The sequence below is a fragment of the Eptatretus burgeri genome, chromosome 2, assembly GCF_056783735.1.
Source record: "Eptatretus burgeri isolate ZD-2024b chromosome 2, Ebu_testis_v1, whole genome shotgun sequence".
Classification (NCBI taxonomy): domain Eukaryota; kingdom Metazoa; phylum Chordata; class Myxini; order Myxiniformes; family Myxinidae; genus Eptatretus; species Eptatretus burgeri.
The window spans coordinates 119,165,254-119,184,165 of record NC_140962.1 but is presented as its reverse complement, the minus strand read 5'-3'; the positions used below and the strand labels follow the sequence as shown (position 1 = coordinate 119,184,165).

The 18,912-nt window shown below is 43.1% G+C and overlaps 1 protein-coding gene and 1 long non-coding RNA gene across 3 annotated transcripts in view; both read right to left on the bottom strand.

Annotated features, from left to right (window-relative positions):
• LOC147032936 (uncharacterized) overlaps nt 1-3,681 on the bottom strand; it is a 4,633-nt gene extending 952 nt beyond the window's left edge. The window contains exons 1-2 of the long non-coding RNA XR_015055404.1: nt 430-3,681; nt 1-187 (exon numbers count right to left, since the gene is read on the bottom strand). The exon at nt 1-187 is cut by the window's left edge and continues 952 nt beyond it. This is a non-coding gene — a long non-coding RNA (uncharacterized LOC147032936). The remainder of the gene's footprint in view (nt 188-429) is intronic.
• Nucleotides 3,682-4,521: 840 nt separating this feature from the next.
• LOC147032935 (uncharacterized) overlaps nt 4,522-18,912 on the bottom strand; it is a 46,463-nt gene continuing 32,072 nt past the window's right edge. For both annotated transcript variants that reach the window (XM_085870961.1, XM_085870962.1), the window contains exons 5-6: nt 9,459-9,755; nt 4,522-8,334 (exon numbers count right to left, since the gene is read on the bottom strand). In XM_085870961.1, coding sequence (XP_085727087.1) covers nt 7,241-8,334; nt 9,459-9,755 — 1,391 coding nt within the window. In that variant the 3' untranslated portion in view covers nt 4,522-7,240. The remainder of the gene's footprint in view (nt 8,335-9,458; nt 9,756-18,912) is intronic.

The following is an 18,912-nucleotide window of genomic DNA, read 5'->3' as shown; positions in this document are numbered from 1 at the left end:
CTGCAGGCTAAGGCAGTAATTTGGTATTCGGTCAGAGTGCCAGTGATAGCTCGCCTACTCTTCGTGAAGGACACTGTGGGATCTTTACCGTCCACCAACTGATGCCAGCAGATGGAACTGTCATACCCATTGTCACTGTTCCAATGCCTCTTGCCCACATCAGTGGCTCCATACACAAAAGACAAATCTGCGATCAAGAAGAAATTCAAATCAAAAATAGTAGAGAGACCACAACGTCACAGTTTGGATGTCATCATAATTGATACCATATTTTCCATTCACATAGTCGCAAATGCTATCAAAAATAGTAGAGAGACCACAACGTCACAGTTTGGATGTCATCATAATTGATACCATATTTTCCATTCACATAGTCGCAAATGCTCTACCAACGTATTGAGGTATTGCAAAGGTCATGCTGCAGCATACCTGTGCCTGTGGTCAAGTTGTTCCCATTATTTGTGACACTTATGCTGAAGATCCCTCGATAAGAGCTGGAGAAAGCTGTAAGTGGCGAGCATCATACTGCAATGCAAATCAATGGCTCTTCTCAACAAAGGACAAGTGACTTCAATCATGCTTTGCTCTCTGCATCATTCAAGAGAGCTTGACTGAAATTTCTCTCTCAGGAATGGGCATCCCAGACATACGCAAATACTTTTTGTAAGGTCACACAGTATACTTTGCTCCAGATACACTTTTTCATATAAACTTGTCAATGGAAAAAGTAGAAAGGAGCATCATGCCACAGCTTACATGTGAACATGACAAGGCAGGCATCAGGGTCATATTCCACAGTCAGTGTTCATAGAATTGAAACAGTCACAGAGCATCCAAGCATTCTAGAACATAGCAGTGACACAGATGTCTTCTACATCATGCATCAAGTCGACAAGCATCGTTATCAACGGACATTAGTCTGAGCTCAGCAAGTACAAGGAGGGTTTATTGGTATCACCGACTTGGCTGGCGAATTGTGACCTCAAGTCTGTTCTGCCTTACCTGGTTTTCATTCATTTACTGGATGTGATTACAATCCCACTTTCATGGTAAAAGGTAAGGTATGGACTTATGAGATCATGGTGAAAAATGAGAGCTTCACGCAGGCTTTTGGAAACCTGGGAAAGACAGAAAGTATCAGCGATGATGTGTCGTCAACAGTGGAAGCTAAAGGCCCAGTCACACCTTGACGTTTTAGCCAACGTATGCCGATTTTTGAATTTTTTTTCTAAAACGCTGGCACACGTTGAATACGTTATGGGTAAGTTTTGATAACATTGATAGCACGCTGAAAAACACTGCCATACGTCGTAGTACGTTGGCTTTAAACGTACTTTTTGGTTGTCCTCAAATTTTTTCATGCTTGAAATTTCACGACGTATGCCGGCGTATGACTCACACGTTCCGCTACGCTGGCCACAAGTTGTATGCACGGTCTGCGATCGTTGACAGACGTCAACACATGCTACTTGTAAGTTAATCATAAGTTGAGACACGCCGAGGTAATGTTTAGCGTACCCGAAACTTATTTCTAACCTATGATTAACGTGTTGTTGGCACGTTACGCGATCGTTGCCACATATCGACAGACGTTACTTTTAAGTTATTCATAGGCTGAAAGACGTCGGTATAATGGATCGTCCTTGCGTCAGCATCCACGGCCACGGCCAGGACACTTATTTGCAGCATTCTTCAAACTTTTCTTCGGCATGACGAGGATGTTCACACTTCGATGTCTAGCTTGGCTATGATTCCAATTGTCCATCGGCAGCGTCTATTTAAAATAGTCGAGTTTGAGCGTTTTAACACGTTCAGAAGAAACGCTTCAAATTTCAAAACCCCAGCGTCAAAAAACAAAGGCGAGTGACAGCAATTTAAATCGTTCATTTTAAACAATGAAAATAGCTGAGTGGTACCGTTTAAAAGTCGTTGAGTGTAAAAAAAATCCAATTGTTGAGCGCAAGCGTCTACTTTCAATAGTAGAGATGCAGCCATTTAAATCGTTGAGTGGCAGCCTATGAATAGCAAACCCTACGTCACCGGCAAAGATAAACTGCCGCACGATATGGATAAGTTAGGCTATCGTTGGGCATAGTTTGTGAACGCCGGCTTCACGATAATTATTCGTTGGTATATCGTATCTATAAGTAATCAAAGCGCTCTATGCACATTATTAGTTTATTGCGCATTTGTCCAACCCGTTATGAATAGACCTAAATCGTAAAAACAAGCTATAGCTCATTGTTGAAAAAGCCCCATAAAAAATTAGCCGCGAAGAACTTCGAACAATGGTGAAAAGATGTCTCCTACCCATGGACACGCGGACGCAAGGACGATCCATCATAACCCACACCCTCCCCCTCACACTCACCTACTACTGCCAACATGAACAAACTACTACTAATACTAATACTAATACTAATACTGATACTGTTACTGCTGACATGTACATCGACTCAAAAAGGACTGGAAAACACTGTTGGGTTCCCCTTTTATGAGCAGCATTTTTATATACCAATTCCCAAAACCGCTGGGAACACGTCTTTATATGGCAGTTGTAAGCTAGAAACACATTCATTTATTTTTTTTGTCGACCGGAAGACGTCAGTGGAATACGTCTACATACGTCGATGTGTGTTGGGACTACGTAAAGAATTGGTTCAAAGCACGTCAAACAGAAGTTTGAAATAAGTTTCGCGTAAAAAAGACATTACCGCGACGTGTTTCGACTTATGAGTAGCTTATAAGTAGCCTTTGTGGATGTGTGTAAGCGTCCACATATCGTGTGTAAAACTTATCCCCATCGCATGCGGAACGTGTGTCATACGCCGAGTACGTCGTAAAATTTTGAACATGTTTAAAATTTCTTGACGTACTCTACTTACTACGAAGTATGATAGCGTACTTTAGTGTTCTACTCACGTATACCAAACTTACTCATACCGTATTTGACGTGCCCCGACGTTTTAGACACATTTTTCTTAGGTCGGCATACGCTGGCAAGATCGCCAAGGTGTGACCACGATGTTGACACTTCCATTTCTATGGCAGTTATGATTCGAATCGTTGTGCGTCAGCCTTTTAATAGGCTACGTCACGACATCGTCGGCGATGCGTGCAACGCGCTATGCCTAAGTTAGACTATCGTTGGGCATCGGTTGTGTAGGCCGACAACAGGTTCAGCATTCGTTGGTATAAGTTATCTATAACACAACGAAACGTTCTGTGTCTGTTACCAATGCGTTATACATAAGACCAAGTCGCTATGAATACGTCCGAATCTTTAAAAAAAAAACATCAAAAGTTCAACGTAAGCCAGCGTTTTACATACATTTTAATACGTTGCCATCGCTGGCTAAAACGTCAAGGTGTGACCGGGCCTTTAGGTGTGTGTGTGTGTGTGTGAGTGTGCCTTTTACGGTGCTCCAAAACTGAAAGATGTGAATCAGGCCGGGTTTCATATTTACAGGAAGCTATGTTCACCACGTGATGATGATAATCACCATAGGGGGGCAACTTAGCTAAATATAGCATAACAATTGTGCATTTTGTGAGGAAAGCACCACATTTGGCACACTAGTAGCCTATCATATTATGAACAGATTTGGATATTGGGCCATCTCAAAATTTTTTTATGGCAGTGGAAAATGGCTGCCACAGCCATCAGCGGCTGAATTTGAGATGGCCCAATATCCAAATCTGTTCATAATATGTTAGGCTACTAGTGTGCCAAATTTGGTGCTTTCCTCACAAAATGTACAATTGTTATGTTAAGTTGCCCCACTACCATGTGATAAGAGAAGATATATGCCGCCATGCCCCTGACAAGGCTGTTCTTTTACAAAAGCTCTCTTAGAGATCAAATTCTCCAGACATTAAATGATGTAGCACACAAGCGGAACAATGCCAGAAAAGCAAATCCTGCTAACTTTGGCCCAGATCAACATGACTACAAGAAGAATACAGAGAATCATTTGGAGATAGTATGATTTGAGGGTACACGTTCCCAGAGGACTTCACAGTGGATACAATCGAGGACATTTCTCAGGACACTGAGGATGAAGAGGGTATGCTTATACGCTTAATATGGATGATGAATACGAGTAAATTGGTGTTGTAAACAGGACAAAAGAACACATTATACATCAGTTTGTGCATCAGTGTATCTCTCATTGACACACGAGCCTTGTGTGATATATCATTATATTATGATGAGGACCAGAGCATCCACTGAGTCTGGGAGGTCGGTGGTTCAAACTCTGGCTGTCATACCAAAGATGTGAAAATGGTATGTGCTGCTTCCTTGCCTGGCGTTCAGCATTTAAAAGGACAGAGCATGAACAAAACAATGCTGAAAAGGCAATGGCAAACCACTCAGTATAACCTTCGCCAAGAAACTGTTTCAGCAGCACCGATGCTCTGAAAAGAGTATCTCATGCATCATTATAACATATAACCAGGTTTATATTTCACTAACTGTTTGTTCTGTTGATGACTAAAGCATCATAAACTGCACAAGTGTTGATTTTTGTATTTGTTGCTACTGTGTTTATTTTTGGAAAACAAAAAACAAAAAACAAAAAAAAAAAACTTTGCACTGATTATAAAGATTATAAAGAGCAGGTTTTGGGTCGCTGATGACTTCGCGCGATTCGAAAGTTGTAATCACATTAATAATCGTTGGGCAATTATTTTCTTACATTTGAGACTCAAAATATGCTAAAATTAACTTTCAAGTCAAAACTTTTGTCAGTGATCGAAAAACAGACCGAAATTTATCGAAGATGCTACGACGTCACGTTCTCCGAAAACTTCGTGAACATTCGGAAACAGCGTGTGAACAATGGCGAGATGCCAATCAGAGAGTGATTTCAGCGGCGATGAAATTGAATGTTTTCATTCCGATATTGCCGAGGACGAGTCGGAGGATGATGGGAATTTATACTAAGATGGAGCAGTGAGTGCTCACAGCACAGTGGCCAGTGTCGGGTGTGTGAGGAGCGTTCTCTGCATCCTCAACAAGGCTCTCTTCACCCACACCACTCACTGGTCCACATTGATCTCTCACCAACTGCTCAAGAAACATGTGCAAACTATTACACATCAAATATCAGTGCCATCGGAATAGAATTGAAATATAATTTACAACATTTGTCAGCACTCACCCTGGCACATGTGAGCTTATCCACAGCACGTCGTCGCTTCTTCCCAGCCACCTTGTCAGTATGCTGAGGAGAGTTTCCTCTCTTGAGAGGTGACACAGTGTGAGAAGATGAAGCAGGAGCCAGCTGAGGAGGAGAAGGCTGAATGGTGGGCACAGCATCACGCTTCAGTCTCACTTGAGCAGTTGCTTTGAAACCGAGCTAGCTCGTTGCGTTGCCTTCATAATCCTCAGCTGTGAAATCGTCACCATAAATGACAAGTCTATCCAAAGCACCCTCTTTACCCGTTTTCTTTGGGGGAAAATTCGCCCGCTTTGTTTGTACAAATCTTATCCACTGCCGGCGAATGTTTGATTCCTTCGGGAATCGGTGGGAGCGATTACCCGTTTTCCAGCCATTTTTGCAAAACATGACGACACACGTACGAGGCATGATGTACAAATATCCAAATAACTTTGTTCTACAATAATTCAAAATAAAAAAAGGATAATATAGACAGTTGCAGGCTCAAAAAAGCGAAAGAACGGCCCGCTGAACTGGACACTTGTTCAATGAGCGAGTGAGCATCCGCTTTGTTTTGGAGAACGTGACGTCACCATCCATATATTGGCACACGGCTTTTTTTCAACAGCCTCGAGAAATAACAACTTCGGAGTTAAATTTCATTAATTTTCCTAATAGTTAGGCAACCACAATAGATTGCATCGAACTATTTAATGCACATATATTCATATTGATAATTTTTCAGAACATGTTTGGTGACCCGCAACCTGCTCTTTAAGTTTTTGAAACGCAATCAAAAAAATTATTGTTTCTGCTGAAAACCTTTTTTTTTTGCATGCATGAATATTACACATTGTTTCTTTCATTAAATACCCACGAAGACTATTTTATATGAACAGAGATGGTTCGTCGTTTGCAGGACAGAAATACTTGGCCGTCGTCGACACGGTGCCACGTGGTTTAGTTATTGGTCTCTGACATAATAGTCCACCATTACAAAACCTTAATACCAGGTGTTTTAAGTACCTCAAAGGGTGGTATACCATTTACAGAAAAATAAAATACTCAATTCCACTAAATAAATGACCCCCAACTCCTGCACTATTGGCCTGAATTCTATCAAAGATCGAACCCAGGTCAAGGGTGGCCTTGTGATTAGCAAAGTGGACTGGCATCTCACTTTGCAAGTTTAAATCCATGTGAAAAGCAGCTGTCTTTAAAATTTGCATTCAAAACTTCTGAAAGTTGAGCTGTTCCAGGAAAATTGTAACTCATTATCGGACCGTTGATAAAACCCAATTGGTTTCTGAATCGCCATCAGGGAAGGGGGTTTAAAAATAATCGGGTTATTAACTACTAGGAGGAATTTGTAGCTTTCTTGCCGTCTGCCTATCTCAGTCTTAATCTGATGGACACGTGGTCTCAGTCCACATTTTACGGGTGCTTTAATGCCCTCAAAGAAAATTTCATTTGGAGACTGAAATCCCTCCTCTCCAATCAGTAAATTTCCTTAATCAATCCCACTTTCTTGTGGGGTTGGCCGAGGGGAAGTCTGGTTCAAATTTTTCATGCACCGCCAGGCCAGATCTGACATTTGACTGGAGCCGATTTGGGCACGAATTTGTAATTTGTTCCAGGATATTGGCGATAATTCACCAACTCTTCATGAATGACAGTCGGATATCGGAGATCCACCAAATAAGGCGAGCAGACGAGACGCCCGGTTCGACAACCATTCGAGAGATGGCATTCTTTGTGTGCTATGCCCTGCCTGTGAAGCACTAATCCGACATAGCTGTGTCGCAAATCAAACCCAGACTAAATAAGCTCGAAGGTAGGTACGCTTCCCCTGCAGCATCCTGGCAGACAATGCAGGACTGGAATGCTTCTCATAAAAATGGAGTGTTGTTCAAAAATTCCCATGACCATTTCAAAAAATAGATAAATAAATAACACTGCCTCTAAGATATGCTGTCAGTCCTTCCAACATACTCCCAATTTTAATTGCACCTTTGCTGAATGTTGTTTATTTACATTATGAAATTCATGGAATTCATGTGCCCCAGGACCTTGAGTTAAGAGCCTGTTGCTGTGTGTGACAATTGATGTTTGTTTAGAAATGTCTTTCGAGTGAAATCTTTTCCACATACATCGCAAACGAAGGGCCTTTCACCAGAGTGCTTTCGCTGGTGCCTTCGCAGTTCTGACAAGAAAAGAAAATCCATTCCACAGTCTCCACAATTAAAGGTCCTTGCTCCAGTCTTTCGAATACTGTGCTGTGCGAGAGCTGATGACTGTGTGAAGGTCTCCCCACAATCATCGCAGTGGTATGGCCTTTCACCCGTGTGTGTACGGATGTGCCGTTTTAGCTGCGAGCGCTCTGCAAAGCCACGGCCACAGCGCTCGCACCGGTACGGTCGCTCACCAGTATGGGTGCGCCGATGGTTGTCCAAGTTTGAGCGGAAGCCAAATTGTTTCCCACAATCTGGGCAAATAAATGGCTTTACAGAATCATGCGTCTTTCTATGCTTGAGCAAGTATGAGGATGTCGTGAAACCTTTTCCACACGTCTCACACACGTGTGGTTTTCCCTGAGTGTGGATCTTTAGGTGGATAGAGAGGTTCTCAGAATGCGCAAACGCTTTTCCACATGACTCACACACATATGGCCTCTCTCCGGTGTGTCCCGCACAGTGCCTCTGCAATGACGAAGAGCGCACAAAGCTTTCACCACAGCGTGTACAGCAGTACGGGCGCTCTCCAGTGTGTTGTCGTTGATGCAGCTGCAAAGATTGCTTTGTGTTGAAAGTTCGGTTGCAAGAATCACAAGCAAATGGGTGATGCTGTGAATGTGACTTTACATGCCTTGTGAAAGAGAAGCGCAGCGAGAAGACCTTTCCACATTCTAAACAAGAAAATTTATTCATCTTGTTATTTGCCTTGCCGCTTTCACCAAGCTTCTTCTCCCCATCATGTCTTCCTTTCACCTCTTTATCCACCTTCCCATCTTCAACACCATTGTTCAATCCAAATGTATCTTTAGTTGTCACTGCTTCCCCATCTTGCCTCATGATGTATTGCTCTGGGCTGCACGGCTGCTTCATTTCTTCGCTACAAAAAGCCACGTCTGCCGATGGAATATCTGGAATATCCACGTGGTCACGATTTTCTGAAAAGGCAATACAAGATCGTTGTCAGCAGAAATCTAATCTCAAAGATCGACCCTCTCTTCCTATTTATTACCTCCGCCACCAAAGGTGGACGAGAACATGTTTTTCACCCCTGTCTAACTGTGAGCAGGATATCACAAAAAGTTATGGATGGATTCGGATGAAATTTGGTGGGCAGGCTAGGTGTGTGACAAGGACGAATTGATTCGATTTAGGTTCAGATTCGAATCCGCATCTGGATACGAATTTTTTCTTAATTTGTCAAGTGATTTTTCGCCATTGGAAGATGTGGTCAAAAACGATAAATAGCAAGATATTTCAAAACGTTGTGGATGGATTATTACTGAAAAAAAAATAGAGGCAATAACCCTGAGCACTGACCTGGTAGAACAATGATACGGAGGAGGAAGTTAACATGGAACAGAATCAGCAAAATGTACCAATGGGCCAATGTTATAGCAAAAACCCATTTGGGGAGCAACCCTTCCACCCACCACCCCCCCCCCCCGAGACACAGATTTTCGTCATGTCATAAACAAACTTTGATACATCATGGGTGATGAAGGTTGTAGTGAAATCATTGGAAATGGTTTCTGAGAAGAAAGCAAATATATATTTGGTGGGGGGGGGGGGCAACTCACGTAGACCCCCTTCGGGCGCGTTTTTTTTTTTTTTTTTAATCCATGAACAAACTTTGGAACGTACATGGTGATGAAGGTTGTGGTGTAATTTCATCAAAATTGTGCGTGTAGTTTGAGAGAAGAAGTTGCAAGTATTTGTGGATGGATGGACGGACGGACGGACGGATGACGCGCCATCCCATAAGCTCCCCGGAACTACGTTCCAGGTAAGCCAACTACGTGCAAGAGTTGGTTTAATAGGTTGCAAGAACAAACAGATCGATTTTGATTGAGGTCCGGATCCAGATCCGGCCGATCAGTGGGATACAAAAAGTAAATTGTTTACTGTTCAGTTTAGCCTGGTGGACCGAATGCCGTTCTAGTTCCCTTTGCCATGACGACGCAAAACAAAACAAAGATTCAACTTGTTTTCTTGTCCCTTAAGAGATACTTAGCACGAGAACCTCAAAAACAATTGCAAAAGAAAACATACTCCACCTTACCCTCATTTCCCACGCAGCCTTGGCCTTCTGAAGTCACCTCAGCAACGTTTTCCTCAGGTTCAGCACCCTCTTGCTTCTTTTCAGAGTCCTCACAAATTCCGTCTTGATTCCTTACTTTCCGCTCACGATCCTTCACTTTTTCTTCCTTCGAGACTTCCTTCTCCTTCGTCTGCTGTTTTTTCTGTGCCTGTCCATCACCTCCTCCGTGGGGATGCCTCATGCTCACCTCCAAACCACGATTCGATGTGTGGAAAGAAGACTCCCTTTTGTTGGACGTTATCTTGGATTTCTTGCCACCTGTAAAGAAACAAAAGCATCACATGAGGGTGGCAGAGTTGAAAGGCCAAGTATGTGGCTGTGCTTAATCATATTGATTTAAGTAATTGCAGAAGGCTGCTCAGAAAAAGGCAATGTATCATTAGAATTGTCAATATAGCACCAATGGCAAGGTGCATGGATTGTGAAGCAAGTCACAATGAGAGTGCATTGCAAAGAAGAAGCCTTTAACACCATCTACAGTAGTTGCCCAAAAAGCAAAAATGGGGTTCTATCATGGTATGGCTTTTCCAAAGGGTTAAACTCCATTACATTTGAACTCTCTCAAAGATCAAAGGGTTCAAATTATTTTTTAAAAAATGTTCTGAACTGGGGAATGAAATGGTCTTTATAAAACTGCACTTTCAAATGCAAATCCAAACCTTGCAATAAACGGTATTTTAAAATATTAAGGCACATTTAAACAGGAGCAAGAATTGCTTTGCAATACATGTCCCGTACCGTGGCGGACTAAAACTCAGGCCGAAGGCCTGTGGCCTGCCGATCTGTGCTATTTCGTGGAATGGTGGCGAATGATTTTATTGGGGGTGGAGTCAGGGCAGCTGAACACTGACCCATGTATAATGTGATATTTGCTCAATCTAAAAAGGGCACAACTCTGTGAAAAATTGATGAAATGCCCTGAAACTCGAACTTGTTCGGTAACTTATTATAAAGAAGCCATGTACCAAGTTTCAGTTGAATATGTTAAAGGCTATGGGGGAAAAGTCGGAAAAACTACAAGTGGGATGGACAGACGGAGAGCAAACCAATAGTCCCCCCCCCCACCGATAAATTCCTGCTATCTCTGGATCTGACATTCTATTCTCGATAAAGAGGAACCAGATCTTCACCAAAATCGAATAAATGACTCCTCGTCACACACCCAACCTGTCCACCAAGTTTCATCTGAATCCATCCATAACTTTTTGTTTGTTGGGATGTAAATCAAAGTACATTATTTATCTTCTCACTTGTGGAGATTGTGGATTGCAATATGTTGGTAAAACTTCTCAATGTTTTCACCAACGTTTGAATGGACATAGGTCTGCCTTATCGGCTGGTATCAAGACATATTTATTTAATCATTTCAGTGAAGTTGGACATGTTTGTAGTAGTTGTTTTATTCAAATTAGAGACTCAGTAAATGTTAATGATTTTGATAATAAAGAGGAGTGTAATGTTGAGCGAGGACGCAAAGAGGATTTTTGGATCAGGACACTATGTTCGATCTATCCTTTGGGCCTTAATGACACGGTACAAGATACTGGGTCAGTTTCTCAAGGTAATGTTTTCGTTAACGAGTATTTTTCTATTCCAATCAGGAGACCCAGAGATCGTGGGCGTCGTAAACAGCGCGTACAGCTTCAAAAATGGAAATTTCAGAGATAATTGATAAACTTAAAGGTTTTTTTTAATGAAAGAAAGGTTTTTCATGATTTTTATGTTCTTCTCAGGTCATGTTGTAATCAAGTCCAAGCTATATTCTCCAGAGTTTAGCAGGTTCATATGACATGTGCTCATTTTTGATGGAAGCTTTTTCGCGCAGTGTTCTGATAAAGAAGTGTACTCCCAAAGTTGATAGGATCTCCGAGTTCTTAGTTCGTAATTTTTCCAGCAAGCAGGTAGATAGGCTTTGGCTTCATTCTATTTTTAGGGATACTAGTGTAGAGAGTTTATTACGAGATAAAGTTTGGGAGCGAACCCCATTGAAGGTTTATTTCACTTTCACAAAGACCATGGGAGAATCCTTATTGAATTATGGTGAATTTCTTAAAACTCGTAGTATAGATATAGTAAAGGACATTTTGGAAACTGATTGTGCAAGTTCATCTTCCCCTTTTTTATATGGTTATTGTGGACACGTAGTTTCTGGGGATTTGAATATAATTAGTAATAGTGAAATTTAGGAACTGATGAAAATGGGAGCGAAATATCAGGAACCAGTAACTCAACCTTGGAGCTGCATTAGGTCTTCAATTGTGGATTCTGTCTCAATTTTGTTAACAAAATGTGCACCAAGTTTAAGTTATCTGTAAACAGTTTTAATGCATGGTTTAACAGAGTTGTTGAAGTCTTGGATAAGAGGATTAAGTTTTTTTAGTTGTGGGGGCTTGCATTCACTGGGTCAGTCTAAACCAGTGTTGAACAAGCCGAGTATTCGTAAAGACATTCGGGATCTCCATGATAGCTACATAATAGCTCCCACGGATAAAGCTGCTAATAATTTTGTTGTGGTTTGTAAAAAGTTTTATGTAGAGGTTTTATTAATAGAGTTAGGCACTGATAGTTACTTTCACTTGTATAGAAAATATCACATATGCTCATTGTCATAAGTCATTCCAAGATATTGTTTCTAAGCATCAGGAAGTTTTAGTTAATAATTTTGGTATTAAATGTAAAGAGGTGAATCTTTGTTTCCCTCGACTTTTCTGGATTCCTAAACTTCATAAGAACCTGTACGAGTAGAGACTTATCACGGGTACCAGGCAGTGTTCCACCAAACATTTATCGGTTATAGTTAAGTTACAAGCTGTTCGGGAAAAGTTCAGGAAATATTGTTTATCAATTGAGAAGAATTTCGGTTTCAACACTTTCTGGAGCATTAATTCTTCTTTCGAGTTCTTAGATAGAATTAGGTGCCTCAATATCAAGTCAGTTGAAGTTTTTGATTTTTCAACTTAATATACAAATTTGGATTTAGTCCGAATGAGGGATTCACTCTTCAAAGTAATTGGCAAGGTTTTTAACTCTTAATCAGTTTTCATGTGTCAGGTTTGATAGAGCTTTCTTTATTTAAAAAGAAATACTCTAGTTTTCATTGCTTTGATAAGGAGAAGTTTAAGGATGCTGTTAATTTAATTTAATTTAATACTTGTGTGTCTTTTTGTGGGATAATGTTTCGACAGGTAAAGGGTATTCCCACGGGTGGGAATTGCATCCTCCGACTAGTGGATTTTTTTATCTTCTGTGAATTTTCATTCATGCATAAACTGATGATGGAGAAAAAAATCTCATACATGTTATATAGATGATATTTGTGTGGTTAACTATAATTTTATGATGGGCAGCTTCACAAGATTTATCCATAGCCTGATTGCAAACATGAGGGGTAATGATTGTGCAGTTGCTGCATATCTGGATATGTTGGTTAGAGTTGACAGAATAGTTTTAGGACAAGTGTATATAATAAAATTGATGATTTCAGTTTCCCAGTAGTCTTGTACACCTTTCCATGTTGCAATGTTCCAAATAAAATGAGTTATAATGTCTTTTCATCTCAGCCACTTAGATTTGTGAGAATTTGTTCAGTAAAGGATGATTTTGTGGAGTGTGCTGAGAAGGTTTTTTCTATCATGTTAAACAGAGGATATTTGGCTGATTGTTTGATCAGGTCTTGTGAGAATGTCTTTGGACTCCATCGTCAGCTTCTATTTAAGTTTGGTTTTCATGTAAACAAGTTCCTGTTGCACTGCATTTGATATAATAATAATGAATTAATTATTTTAGAGAGGTAAATTCTTTAATTAATATTCTTGGTTAAACATTAAATATATATATATATATATATATATATATATATATATATATATATATATATATATATATATATATATATATTGTTGCGGATCCGGGGTGGCGGGATTCTCACCCGGTCCGAGGCACCACCTTCACCACCACCATCTCCGGGGTTTATAACGCCGGCCGGCTCAGCACAGGCCTCGGGTCACGTGCCTTCAATCGCGATACCAACGTAATCCTTGTACCTTGCCAGTTGGGGAAATAGAACCCCTGGTTACAGACCAGGTTTGTCAGAGACCGAGCGGAGTCCACCAGTCTGTAACCACTTTTGGTTTTATATGCCAATCAAACAGATCGTTCCTCGACGCGACACAAATTAATCCATAGCGGCAACTTCATACGAATTAACCAGATTTATTGGGGACATCGGGAAACACAACACAAGCAAAATTCACGACAATGTTTTTATTAACTATCTTTAACCCGTTCTTAACTTGGGGACTACGGAGTACAGGTTTCAAGGGGGTCCCTACTGAAATATGCCTTATACTACACGTTCAGACAAAGACAGGCAGCATGCATGCAAACAGAGTACTTGGTGATGTCTCATGGACGAGAGGAAAGTGTCCAAAGCACAAATGTCGCCCGCAACAGGCAGATGTCCACGGATTCGAGCTCCAGCTCGAATGCGCTGCACGGCAAGGTGGTGGCGCCGTACTCTTCTTGCTCAAGTCACCGCGTGCGCACGCTCTCCTCAGCACGTTCCGGCCCTGCGCAATGTCGACGGCACAAGTTCGCCAGATCAACGATGGGCCTCAGCCGATCTCTCTCTAGGTCCAGCACACAAATCCAGGCCTGGTCTGTTCTCCAGACAAGGCCCAAGTCGAGGGGCCGAGCTCCGCAGGCAGATCAACAATGTGTCGAGCCGTGAGGTGAATACGGACAGAGGCTCCATGGCCAGACGCAGGCCGAATCTGTCCATCACCTCCCCGTACGAGACGATCGTCGACTCCACGTGCAGACAGCCTCTCAAAGCTGACTGCCGTTTCTGTACCGGCATATTACACACTGTCCCTCTTTCGTTCGCTCGCTTACAAAAAGACGTCGCGCCTCGAGAGCGACTGTTTCCACACACCGAACCTCTTTACGAAGCCTTTGTTCGCTCGCTTTTAATCACGAGCACGCTTCCAGAAACGAGCACTCTTTCCTCTCAGCGACTGCCGTTTTCCAAACTGAGAATTCCTTTTTCCTTCGCTCGTGGCGAGCACGCCTCTCTCGGCGTAAACCGACCAAAGCTCCTCCCCTTCGAGTCACTTCCTCCCTCTAACTACACCCTCTCTCCAGGACAATCCCCCACACCCCTCAGCCGACTGGGCGGGGCCTATCCTCCGTAGAGGAGAGGAAGAAGAGTGATCTCTCGTTTCACCACCACAGTACAAGCATAAAAACAGCCTTTTAACCTCCCGACACTTATAACGTACACTTTACCAAACAACCTTGCTGTACATGCATTTAATGGGGGAACTGAGCTAATCCTATATTTAGTAGTCCAATAAGGGCCATTTCCATAACACTACCCCCACCTTTCTCCCGAGGCTCTCCCGAGCCTCCATCTGGGGCAGCCCACGGCAATGGCTCTGTCTAAGGTACAGCACAAATCTCCCATTTACTCTAACCCACAACATGGGAAGCACTTAACTCCAAAAATCAAAGTGTCACAGTAAGATTGGCATGTCCCTATCCTAGTGTGCCGGGTCACCAATCTAACAACAAATTCACACTCTATGCACACTACTTAACATTCTAATTATAGAGTTGAATGGGAGGGCATTCGATTTTACTTTTAACACCACATTTGCATAGGAGCAGAACATTCAAAGGTTCAAAGTTCTTTAATGTGTTTGCTCCTTCATGCCCCCTCCCGGTAGTATTGTCCATTCACCCCTGAGGGTTTCCTCACTTTCTGGCCGTATTGGCCTCTCACCAGATGAGTTCAGTCGGCCCAGTGGCCTAATCTCACAAAGAGTTCTTCGGCCCACTGAGCCCACAAAATGGCATAAATATTCGGCCACAACGGCCCACAAAAGCACTTTGACCTCAATGGCCCACAAAAATGGTTCAGCCCATATGGCCTACTCACAAGCAGCAGCAGGCAACAAGCCCTGCATTGGACAGCAGGTGACACAGCAATGGTGGCACGGTGATATCGATGATAAACAAATGCAGTTCAGAGGCGTTCTTGAGGACGCAAATGGGTGTGATGACCTTAGACCAGGTGAGATGGAGTGTACCCTTAACCTTCCTTGCCTGACTTGTTTTGGTTAAGTTCTCCTCTTTTTGTTCTTTCTCTCTTTTTTTTCTTTTACAGACAGGATGGTGTGTTTCTTACTCAACTGTTATCTTCGTGGATGCGTGCTCATGACATACTGGTGGCCTCTCTGGCACTTGGAGAGGGTGACCTAGCCTGGCCCTTGCCAACAATTTCTCCCATCAACACTACTCATACCAGGTGTCACACATGAATGGTGCGGAGGAGAGTCCATCAAACCTAACCATTTACTTTTCGTTCTAAACAATGCAACAAACCTGCTATGGCTAGAATGAACCTAATGACCCATTTTTCCCGACCTTGCACACTGTTCCATTCTATTAAACCTGGGCAACGCCCTTCTTTGCCTTCTTCCATTTGGTGGTGCCAGGCATAACTCGCTGGCTGGGGAGTGTGACTACTACTAGGCCTCTTTGCCTGCTTCCAATCGGGGTTGGAGGACACCCAGTGACCTCGGGGTTCACCTCAGCGTGTTTCTAGCGCTCCTAACTAAGGGGTGGCTCTCTCTAGCCCCCATACTGTGCCCTCATAGCACCTATACTGTGCTCTCATAGCACCCATACTGTGCTCTCATAGCACCAACACTGTGCTCTCCTGGCACTGAACTTACCGTGCTCACCTGGCACCTCTGACAGCCTTCACCTGCCAGGAACCCCTAAAGCCCTGCTGCCCTGTTTCCCGACTCACCAACCTCCCATAACATGTCACACTACCAACCAGTATCCCCATACCTTAGCCTGCACCTACCCCTCGCAGTCTACCTGCACAATGGAACAGCAGCCAGAATCCATGTCAAATCCTCTAAGTCCCCCTAACCTACACTAACTTGGTTAAGAGACTCCTACCAACAGGGTACGTTGTTCGCACTCACTCTCCTCATCTGCACAATCACACAATTCACCCAAACTCTTTAGTCATTCATTCCACAGTGCCACACACCCAGTCCACAACACCATCCAACACCTTTCACTTTTATGTGAAAATCAAAAACACACCAGTCCCTTGGATACCACTTGGTCATCAAATTTAACTAGTACAATTTTCATCAAACCCCAATTAATTTGTCTCTACGTCCGTCGGCTTCCTCCATACTGCCCTAATCGTTTATTTCCAATAATTTAAACGAAACATCAAAATCTCTTCACCAGTCCCATGGAACCTCTGCATGGTTCCAACCAGGCATTTCAATCCTTCCTCAAATAAGCCACTCTTTGTCATCCACTTGTTTCAGGTGTGTTTAATGCTCTGCCTGTAATGTCTCCACCACTCTTTTTCAATAATCACCTAAATCCACTCGTGCCACTCTTATGCCTTCTGTCACCTCTCAATTTGCAATCACTTCCAGTAATACCTCCAATCAAGAATTTCACATCCCCATATGGCCTGCTTCTTTGGCTCATTGGAAGGGGAGTGAGGGAACGAATCCCTCATTACCCATTACATGACCCCGCCGCCTTTACGCCACGGCTCAAAGGGGTCATGCATCAATGGGGGCTGTGATCTACTCCCTCCTTTTCTCCAGGGTTCGCGGAAGTCAGGTAAACCCCAATTGGTGGAATGGCCTCCCCCTGTTATCCAGGGTTCACAGAAATCAGGTGAACCCCAATCAGTGGAATGTCCTCCCCCTCTTCTCTACGGTTCAGGGAAATCAGGCAAACCCCAATTGGTGGAATGGCCTCCCCCTCTTCTCCAGGGTTCACGGAAATCAGGTAAACCCCAGTCAGTGGAATGGCCTCCCCCTCTTCTCCACAACTCTCTCAAGACAGATAAGCCCCACTCAGCTTGCCAAACCACTCGTGTGCTCAGAAAGGTCCGAAGACCAAGTGACACACGCCAGTTCCACCTGCCACTCATCTGCGCTCGACCCCAAAGTTCCTGTGAGGCTGATAGAGAAATTAAAATCCAATTTCTAAATTGGATTTCTAAAATCCAATCCAAAACTGCTCCTGGATGCAGCACCTCCAACTCTGTAAGAACCCATGTGGAGCTGTCCATTATGGTTTCCGTCCCCTGGCTCAAGTTCTGGCCTGGTGGCATTTCTATTTCCCCTTGCACCTCAAACCTATTTCCTATGTCACCACTCATTCCATGCTCAGGACTCCCACACACAGCAGACTGCACAAATTCCAAGGTTATGTGTTGACCCTCCACACATTCAACCTTACCTGTGTACTGACCAACTGCCTCGCACTCCAGGGCTACATTCTCGACCGGCAGGTGAGCATCCACACACGTTTCGGCCTCGGCAGCACATACCGGTGCTGTAGTCTAGACTGTGGGCTCACAGCATTCGTTCACAGGCACTCCACACACCATCAGGGGGCACGAATACGTTCACCCCATCGGACATAGTCTCTTCGTTAACATAAAATTTAATTTCTACCCTAAGCTCATCGTCCACACCATGTATGCATGTACCCACGTACCTGCCTCGTTCCAGAGTCACCTCTGTTGGGTTGCTTCTCTCCAGCAGGTTACTCATCATTGGTTCGCCACTCTCCTCCGGGGCCGTCAGCTCCACACGCTGGACCTGCTCAAAATGTATCTCACTCGTTCACAACCCCGTATGCTCCCTCAATGTCTCAATCACCGGGGTTTGCTCTAAGTGTGGTGTCATCCGACGAGTGATGTCAATCACGTTCCGCACCACTAACATTACTCCCTGTGGTGATATCACACATCCCATATTATTGTGCTGTTCTACTTCCTGGCTCCATTTTCTTTTCCATTTGAGTCGTTCTTCCTCTCCAAGCCTTTTGAGTTGTTCATTATCTTTCAGGAGTTTTTCCATCTCCGTGGACTCCAACTTTACTTTCTCCTTGAGTTGGTTAATTTCAAACTCATATTGTTTTTGTTTTCTATCCCACCGTCTCTCATGTTCTTCATTCTCCAATCTCGTTTCCTTCCATTGGCCGATCTCCTTTTCCCGTTTCATTCGTCGTTCTTTCACGATCTCTGCGTACTTCAACCTCGCTTTCTCCTTTAATTGTTCTTGTCCTTCCTTTTGTTTCATTCCTTGTTCTTTTTGTTTCTTATCCCACTGTCTCTCTTGTTATTCCTTCTCCAATCTCATAGTTTCCCACAATTGGTTGATCTCCCTTTCCTGTTTCATTCGTTTTTCTTTCTGTTTCTTATTCCACTGTCTCTCCTGTTCCTCATTCTCCAATCTCGTCATTTCCTTCATTTGTTGATCTCTCCTTCCTGCTTCATTCGTTGTTCTTTCACTACTCTTTCTTGTTTCCTCTCGCACTGTCTCTCTTGTTCTTCCTTCTCCAATCTCGTCGCTTC